General features: G+C 34.4%; 1 protein-coding gene across 1 annotated transcript; it reads right to left on the bottom strand.

Annotated features, from left to right (window-relative positions):
• Nucleotides 1–5,377: 5,377 nt before the first annotated feature.
• On the bottom strand, nucleotides 5,378–8,694 carry LOC135130504 (sterol O-acyltransferase 1-like). The gene is made up of 6 exons (XM_064057900.1): nucleotides 8,542–8,694; nucleotides 7,166–8,457; nucleotides 6,966–7,115; nucleotides 6,777–6,919; nucleotides 6,317–6,453; nucleotides 5,378–6,271 (listed from the first exon to the last, which is right to left on the bottom strand). Exons 2-6 carry the CDS (start codon nucleotides 7,186–7,188, stop codon nucleotides 5,441–5,443), a joined length of 1,284 nt encoding a protein of 427 aa, XP_063913970.1. The 5' UTR covers nucleotides 7,189–8,457; nucleotides 8,542–8,694; the 3' UTR covers nucleotides 5,378–5,440.
• Between the last annotated feature and the right edge of the window lie 278 nt (nucleotides 8,695–8,972).

Genomic DNA, 8,972 nt, shown 5'->3' on the forward strand with positions numbered 1-8,972 from the left:
AATTATTTCTGTGCCATTAAACAAATAAAATAGGAAAAAAAAATAGTGACCGTGAATACTACCTATTGTTAAAATATGCATACAGTCAAAGCTTTTTGTAACATTAAAATAAAATGACTAAGTGCAACACATTAAACTTAAAATGCTTCCTTTTGAGTTAATTGCAAACCTTGAAAAGCTGTTTACCTATTATTTATATGCTTATTGTGGTTTGTGGCCATTCTTATCAGTTATATCAGTTGCGTTAGTGTCATATTTATTACTTAGCACAGTTGCCATCAATCATGCATTGGAGCTCTCTAGTGTACAAAAATGGCTTTCACTAATTTACTAATTTATCGAGTAACCTCAAAACGGAGAAAATAGTCTAAATTGTACAATACAGTTAAAGCCGAACATTATTCGCCTTTTCTAACTCTTTAACAGTAATTAAATAAGAATCTGACACAAAGTTTGCAGATAAAGTACCAACTAATAAATTTGCTATATATCTGCCGCATACATCTTTTGTTTCGTCAACAACAAAGCGAATCAAGTTATTTTGCAAACGTAACTTCATTTTAGCAACAGTTTCGGTATAGCATTTATCTACAGTTCCTACACTACATCAGTACCTAGTAAAATTTTACAACCGTTACTTTGATGGATTGTCGGACAATGTAGGGGGATAATGACGCCAATAAAAGGAGCGTGCCGCCACTGTATAGTGGGCTAGAAACATCCAGGGTTGCATTGAATTTGTGATTTATGGTTTTGTGGGTTCAACCTTCATGGTTAACTTTGAAATACCAATAAAATTTTATTAGATAGTGATGTAGTGTAGGAACTGTACAGTTGTTTTCCTGAGAGTGCTTTTGTCTGGAATGGTCCTTTTACAATATTTTTCCAAAAATGAATTAAATGTAGGATTACTTAATTTTCGAATTTGAATGTTTCCTCTTCATTTTTGGCTGTATTAGCAGATAAAGTTTCTCATATTGATGTTTGAGTTACACTGGCTGAGTTTATTTTTTCAGAATTTCTTTTGTGCTCGAAATGTACAAAAAAAATTGGAAACAAATAATTATTTATGTAAGAGATACCTATTATTGACATTGAATAACATGCAAAACATATTTTTTTATTTGGTTCTCTTAGACTTTGGTCTAAGGACTGAAAATATATTTTAAGGAACTTACTGCTTTGCCGCAAGATTTGCAAAAAACACCATCTCCATCTAGAACTAATTCTGAATAGGGCCGAATCCACGATGACTGTTTGGAAGACATTTTTTTATTTATTCGTAATATCACTGCTCGGTCGCCAAGTTCGTAGTTCAGTGATGATTGAATTTAGAAATCGAAGAATAAAATAGTTAAATCCATTCTAGGCTTTCCATCTCTTCCAACCCCTCGTTAAATGCCTTTGCAGAACTATATATATTTACAACATCCGGCTTAGAGGCCATTGAGTAATACGCCTAACTGGGGGTGCCCATAATTGAAGTCTTGGAAAAACTCGTCCGTATTACTAGAAAACGTCGGAACTAATTTACCTGCAATACTGCCAATAACCAACTGTATTAAAATCGTATGAAAATCAAGATTTTCACCAAATACCACGAAAAATGTAACAAAAATTTTAAAATATGCAATAAATGCAAAAAATAATTAAATATGCAGAATATGCAAAATAATCATCCGAGCCTTGCATATAAGTTAAAATAAAAATATGTATATAATGTTCGAGTAAAGGTAAAGAAGCGTGCTACTCGTTTGTTTCAAGTAAGTTTTTCCATTACAAAATTCGTCATCAACTTTTTTGCAACGACACGTATACCTATCAATTTAGATAGATGCAGTGTAATACTAATAATAGCAGAACTCTTTACACAAATTTTCGGGAGGCGTTTTTGAATCTTGATGACTTAATTAATAAAATAATGAAACGTTTTAATCCCGTTCTCCATATCTAGCAGCAGAGGTGCAACTGAATTGAAAAGCATTTATAAGCATTCTTAATTTAAGATAACTGGCGATAACGCTTGTCGAGCTGTACACGTAAGAGTGAAACAGAGAAACTAAACTAAACGACATTTGAGAAGATTGCTCTAGGGGAGGCTCAGAATCCAGTAAGTAAAAATGGCCTCCCAGCAATAATTCCAATTTGAAATGTTTATATGTTTATACCTCGGAAGAATGTCACGTAGAAATTAGTTTGATTTGAATCAGTTTGTCGCCTCAAAACACAAACACAATCGAACAAAATGTTTTGTATATTATTATTATTATTCTTATTTAACCATTATTAAATAAAGACGTGCGTATTCCCAGATTCTCGAGAAAGGCGGGTGACTCGTTCTTAATTGGATCAATAAAAAAATTAGAGAGTTATTAATTTTATTAAATTTATTTTATCTAATAGAGAAAAGCGGGTTGGGTGGTTAGAGAGACATATTTTGATTAAAAATTTACCATGCTTGCAATAACCTTGAAACATCTGCAAGATTTCAAGTCATTCGTTTTTGCAGTCCCTGATTTAACACTTATTCATCAATTTTTTTTATTCACCCTGTATAAGCAATTGACTCATTCATCATTTTTTTTTATTCACCCTGTATAAGCAACTCTAAAAATATTAAGGCTATGATAAATGACAAGTATAGACTTATCATGTTTTGCACCCTCTTACAATTACCTGACCACACTTGACCTGACTTGACCTTTTTTTTCTGTGAAAGGGGAAACCCTCATGGGCACCAGCGACTTAGGATCGACCGTCGCTGGTAGTGCTAGGACTTCTACCGGCTAAAACCCCTTCCTACCCCCAACCGCGTTAGCATTACTTCAGGATGGTGGTTGGTCGCCAACTACTCCTGTTTTCCTTTCATTTTATTCTTTCAACCTCTAGCTCTTTTCTTTCTTTTGGATTGACTATGTGTACTATGTAGCTGCTAATTTTTTTCGAATTTCCTTCGTTTTCCATTACAAGTGCGACCAGATTATTTTTGCTTTTGTCTTACGGGTTTGCTCTAGTGTGTTTTTCTCGACTCTCCACTCTTTGCATTCAAGTATATGCCCCAGACTGTTGTCTACTCGACACACCTCACACATATCGTTTTCAGACTTGCCAACTCTTTTCTGAGCACTTCGTCGTAGAACATGTCCCAAATGTGAGGGCCCAATACAGATCCGTGGGGAACCTCTGCCGAAGTTTTAAACGTCGTGTTGTATATACATATTAATGCTCTAGGTAGCTCGAAATAAAATTAATTAAGTATTTGGAGAAGTTTTTCTCTTTTAAGCGTGTAATAATCTGTTCCCAAGTAGCCGTATTAAAGGTGTTTTTAACGTCTAGAGTAATGAGTGCGCACTGTTTTCTTTTTCGTCTAGTAGAATTGCTCCTAGCTTTGGCAACTAAATCCAGTATTTTATTTGCAGCATCCATCGTGGATCTTCTGGCCCGAAAGCCGTATTGGTTTGTTGATAGTACTTCTTTTTCCTCTATTTCCTGCCCGAGTCTAGCTAGTATCAAGTGTTCCAACAGAAACGTTTGGTATTTAAGTAAGCCTCCAGTGGAAGGCCATCCGGGCCTGGTACTTTCCCCAGTTTGAGTTTATGGCTAGCCGTCAATAGTTCTTTACTAAAAGGGGGTTCTTCCTACAGGGGAACTGACTTGACCTGACTTGACCTGACGTGACTTTGTCTGCAATAAACAAATTTTAAACATTGCTGTGAATAAATAAAAACAGTATTTTATGAAACAAAAATTGTAATAATTTTTTTTATCTACAAAAATTTCACACCGGCCTATTTTGTCAGGGCTATTTTGACGAGCCACAGCTAAAATGCTCTTGTTGAATTTTTCGATTGCTGTGGTAATTAGGTAGATTTATTTGTTTATCCTGCTAAGTTCGAATTTATGCTACTACACTTTCAAAGCGATGTCTCCTTCGCCATCTAAATTTCCAGTTATTGCTTTGGGTCCTTCAATACTTTTTGATAATATTTCGGGGAGTAATCTATCATCTTCTTCTTCTTCTATTTCTACCTTCTATCTTCAGTAGATATAAAAATGAATGTTTCTTTGTTTATCCCGTATGCATTCCTAAGTATATCATTCATCCGATTGCGATGAAACTTTGATGAGTTGTTGTGCACACACCCGCGAAGGTTTCTGAAGTAGTAGTACAGCCTTTTTACAATAGGTGACGTGCGAATTCATAAATCTGAACGGAATATTAATAAATTTGGGTTAACATTTGGATATTTAAATTTTAGGTTTAACGACTACCCATTAAAGAGTTCTATTTGTGTGAAATATTTCTGATATCTAGAGTTAGAAACATAAAACATTTGTGTTAATCGTTCGGATATGCTTATGTCAGTGACAATAAAAATGTCCGCCTTAAATCGTATTTCTAATGAAATATTTCTTATGCAATGTCTCAGAAAGCTTCAATGCAACATCTTGATGATGTTCCAAATTTGTTACCATTTTGTTTCGGAATAGTTTACATATCTTTGAAATGTTTAAAGTATATACTTTTAAACATATAAACGATAGAAGAAATAATACCTATAATGCAATAATATAAAAAAGTAATTTTTTTCTTTGGTTCTTCGGTGCCGCAATTCAGCTTGCCGAAACCATGCAGCAACCATACTCTCAAAATTTGTATCAGAAAGCTGGAAGGTTTTTCTGATTGCAACTATATAGCATAATGTTAAAACATTTATATCATACTATCAATTCCATTATCTTCAAATATTCTATTCGAAAATTTTGCTTGCGTTCCCACCACGAACATTTTTCTGCCAGTTTATCGGCAAACAAGTTTTTCGAGCATCTGCGTATAAGCTCATTTTCTGTTGAGACGCCACAGAGAAAGAGTACTGCCTTCTAGAGCAACCTACTATGATGCCACCTCTGTTGCCTCTGTGCCGCTTTGGAATTCTTAAGTTCGTTTCATAGTTGATCTTAGAGTGTTTGCAGCAGCTTAATTTACCCTTATAAAAACCTGTTTTATGGGCATAACCATAACGATGCTGTATAGACTTATCGTGAGTCTCGATTCGTTGCACTATACTCACGAGGGGCAGATCTGCCATCATCAAGCTTGTGCAAAACCCAGACGAAGATGGCTTTATCGAGATGGATGAAGCCTTTTCTTCAATAAGTCATTTTAATAAGTACTGTTTGTTTGATATTTATAAATGTCTAATATTCTAGGTATTTCAATATCCCAAAATGACTAGAAAGACATTCTTCATTTCTGGCGTAACCGCAAGCTTGTGATGTTCGTAAAAAAAAATTATGTCGATTTTCTGACACACAATTGGTTGTTTCTAATAATATTTTTGAAGTAATTTGGTAATCGAAATAATAAAAGGGCGGCTGGTTTTTAGACTTTTATTATAAATCCGACACTACATTAAAATTGCGACAAAATAAGGTTAAACTAAATTTTTAATATACAATCACACGTTAGGAATCTAGGAAGGATTTTTTCCCAAAGCGTTGGGTTTATCAAGGGGCTCGTTGAAAGAGCATACCATTCAAGACCGCACCCAGTGATGAAGATCTCTAATGACAGAATAGCAAAGCACCACAGAAGAACATTACAAATATTGGTTTTAGGAAACTTAAAATACGACAAAGGAAACAACATCAACATAAATGCAAATAATAATGCAGGAAAAAATCCACCAACGATGCAATACACAACCCACTCGTGCATACCGAAAGAAAGTAAAAACACTGCTACTCGAGCAAGAAAAGTATTGTCATACACATATTCCTTGAAATCACGGTAAATGTAATAATATAACCAATCATGCACGATTATGTTCCATTCTGTCAACCAAGCATTAAAGCTATGTTGGTTCCACCAATCTAAATAGAATAAACGGTCACCGAATCGGAGCATTTCGGCAAATAAATTTTGTACTGTGTGAAAAACTAAGAAGTACTGGGTCAAAGCCAATGGTGTATACAGGATTTTGTCTAGAAATTCGAAGATCACATCGCTTAACGTATACTTCTGTGCCAGTCTTTCCGGGGATGGAAAAGTGTTCATTGCGCAAAAGGTGAGAACGAAGAAGATAGTAATCGATTCGAGAAGACACTGAACAACAAACTTCCAGTTGATGGTGTTCGTTCGAGGGTAGGTGTCTCTGTAGATGAGGGTAGGAGCAAAAAGGAAGTATAGATATTTAGAAAAAGATAAACCAGAGGGTTCATTCGAAATTTTGCTTCGCACAAAAGCGTGTACTTTCATTAAAAGCCGTGACTAAAAAATGTTGTTTTAATGAGATTCTTCTAATGATAAACTTACCTGTTCATAAGTAAGGAAAAATTTGCCAATCACGTTGAACTCAAAATAGCGTATTGCATAAGTAACTAACTTCAAGCTGCAAAAATAGTACAAAACCAAACATGTTGCTCCGAACCAATAGAAAATAATGGTCTTTCCTGAAAATCAATTATTATTGGTTGAAAACGTCATTCATAAAGCTGTGGTTTCTAGGAAGCGTTTTGTTGCTACTATATTAAGACGTAATCACGAATAGTTGCTAAATTGTATTTGTGGTTTATTGTACTTCAGGGGTGAGGCAATTTCTTTCCAAATAATCTTAACACAACTTTTTGATTTTAATCCCTTCACCGGACCATTACCTTTTAAATCAAAAAATAATTTACGAAGACCTACGAGGGTTCAACAAATTCAGAACATCAAACTATTGATTTTAAAACGGTAGATTCTCTACCCAGAAACCACAGCTTAACTTACCAACCTTTGGCAAACGTTGTAAGAATTAACCACATTTTGAAGACGTAAAACATTGCACAAACTGATGCAAAGCTACACAACCAAACGAAGATGGCTTTATCGAAATGGAGGAAGGCTTTTCTTATGAGTCCAAATCCGAAAGTTATTCTACAATTAGTTGTTGTTTTACTGTTGTTTCTATTTGTTCTTTTACCTTCCTGTTATGAAGTATTCGCTTCCTAGTGTGTGGATAGAAAAACAGATGAAGAAGATGGCCAAGAAATTGTAAAGATTTCGAGTCTGATGATGGTCGAAGATGTCGGTCAGAACAGAATTCCGAATAACGAATTTCTTTTCTATTTTACTAAAAAAGAATCAGATTTGGTCCTCATCTGTGATTTTATTAATACGTACGTTTTTTCCTTTTTGGGATACATGATTAGCTGACAAATGAGTAAGCGCTATGTAATTTTAAAATAAATTTAAAGCTGTTGCTTTTCAGGTTTATAGATGTATTTTTTTTGTTGCAAAGATTAGTGGGTGCAATACATAATTCTAGATAACTGTATACTCAGTTAACTAATGAAAACGCGTTCGCTTATCGTCGCATTGAACACTATGAAGAAATTCTGTGCAAAGTGCTAAAATAATTTAAACTAAACCACTCTGATAAATGTCAAAAAGAAGGAACAAAAGCGGACACTTTTTAATCAGTTTTTTAATAAAATAAGTGTAAAATTACAAGAAAAACTAGTAGAAAATGAATTAATTCTATCAAATAAATTAAATCAAATTACACAAAAAAGTCTGTAGGAGTACGATCACAACACCTCAGCGGCCAGATATGTGATCCTAGCCTACTTCCTTTTCATCGTCGTGCAGTTATGGTATATCTGCCAAAATTTCTTGAAAGATGTAGTGATACGTTTGTTAACACTCAAACGAAACAATAAGTTTTTGAGCCGCGCTCATGCTCGATTTAGGAAATTCATGAAAAATTAATACAGTAGTGTCGACAATGCAGATCAAATAAAAGTTAATTAAATTAGTGATTCGATGGTTTGTTACACTAATGCATTAATATAGATATTTGTATGTATTCGAACGTTCCATAATTTTACCGATTTCGTTGCTTATGCTAAAATACATCTTACCTCTCATCTAAAATAAGATACTACTGCAATTATAGTTTTCAAAAATGGTTTTCAATAGTAGACAGTCAAAATGAATTTGTTCATAGTTTTTTCCTGGAAAACTGTGATGATAAATAATCGTACACCTAATATCTAATTTATGAACTCTTCCGAAACAAAGACTGAGCATTCTGTGGTCAGGGAAACTGGTTCAAACATCAGCATTTTGTTTGGGTAGAGTTTTACGTCGTAATTTTTTAACACGCATAGAACAAAAACACAGCTGGTTCTCCTCCACCACATCTTCGAATAAATTGCCTACATGGTCACTGGGTTTGTTGCTGTTGAATGGTGGAATACATAGCTCAATCACAGCATCAATGATTTCCCCAAAACTAAAACTACCAACATTCTCGGCTTCTTTTACACTATCACCAGTACTATTGCCGACTTTCACCAAAACTTTTTTCACCAGAATTTTCATCTTTTTCGACTTATAATCGTCGATGTCGTTGAAGATTTCCACGTCCGAGTTACATTGAGAAAAACTACGTTTTCCAGACATTATTTTATCTAAAAATAAACAACAAATTACGTCAGAGATAGCAACAACGATAATGACCTAAATAAAAACAAGGAAAAATAGTAAATTATTACGTGTATTCTTGAATCTCCACCTTTACCACTTAGTTGGAATGTTGGATTTTTTAAGCCCGATACTGGCACTTAGGGCCCTGCACTTCTAAATGGAGCGGCAAATTAGAGTTCGCTAGGAATTAAAGGTGTGGCAAAAGGCACACCTATCCTACTGATAACACATAAATTTGGAGATGACGAGATTAAAGATTATTCTTATCGTTATCAGAATTATCTGGTTGTCAAAGAAGACAAACTTATAATGTTCAATTTAAAAAAAAAAAGACAACAATCAACTACCTACATGATTTGTCGAGAAACCTTGACCACATTTGATAATATTGAACGACTCTTTAAAGAGCTTGCATTCATGGCCACAGAGTTGGGAGTCAGTACCAAAGGAAAAAAGCGGTTTAAGTTACTTGAAAGACAATTAAATTTCCACAAGTACG

The sequence above is a fragment of the Zophobas morio genome, unplaced genomic scaffold (assembly GCF_036711695.1).
Source record: "Zophobas morio isolate AGI-343-1 ecotype UQ-CSIRO unplaced genomic scaffold, CSIRO_AGI_Zmor_V1 ptg000017l, whole genome shotgun sequence".
Taxonomy (NCBI): Eukaryota; Metazoa; Arthropoda; class Insecta; order Coleoptera; family Tenebrionidae; genus Zophobas; species Zophobas morio.

Coding starts and splice junctions, on each gene's coding strand:
- LOC135130504 (XM_064057900.1), bottom strand. CDS start 7,188: ATGTATCCCAAAAAGGAAAAAAC. Junction 7,116..7,165: donor TATCCCAAAAAGGAAAAAAC/GTACGTATTAAT, acceptor ATTCTTTTTTAG/TAAAATAGAAAAGAAATTCG. Junction 6,920..6,965: donor GAATACTTCATAACAGGAAG/GTAAAAGAACAA, acceptor AACTAATTGTAG/AATAACTTTCGGATTTGGAC.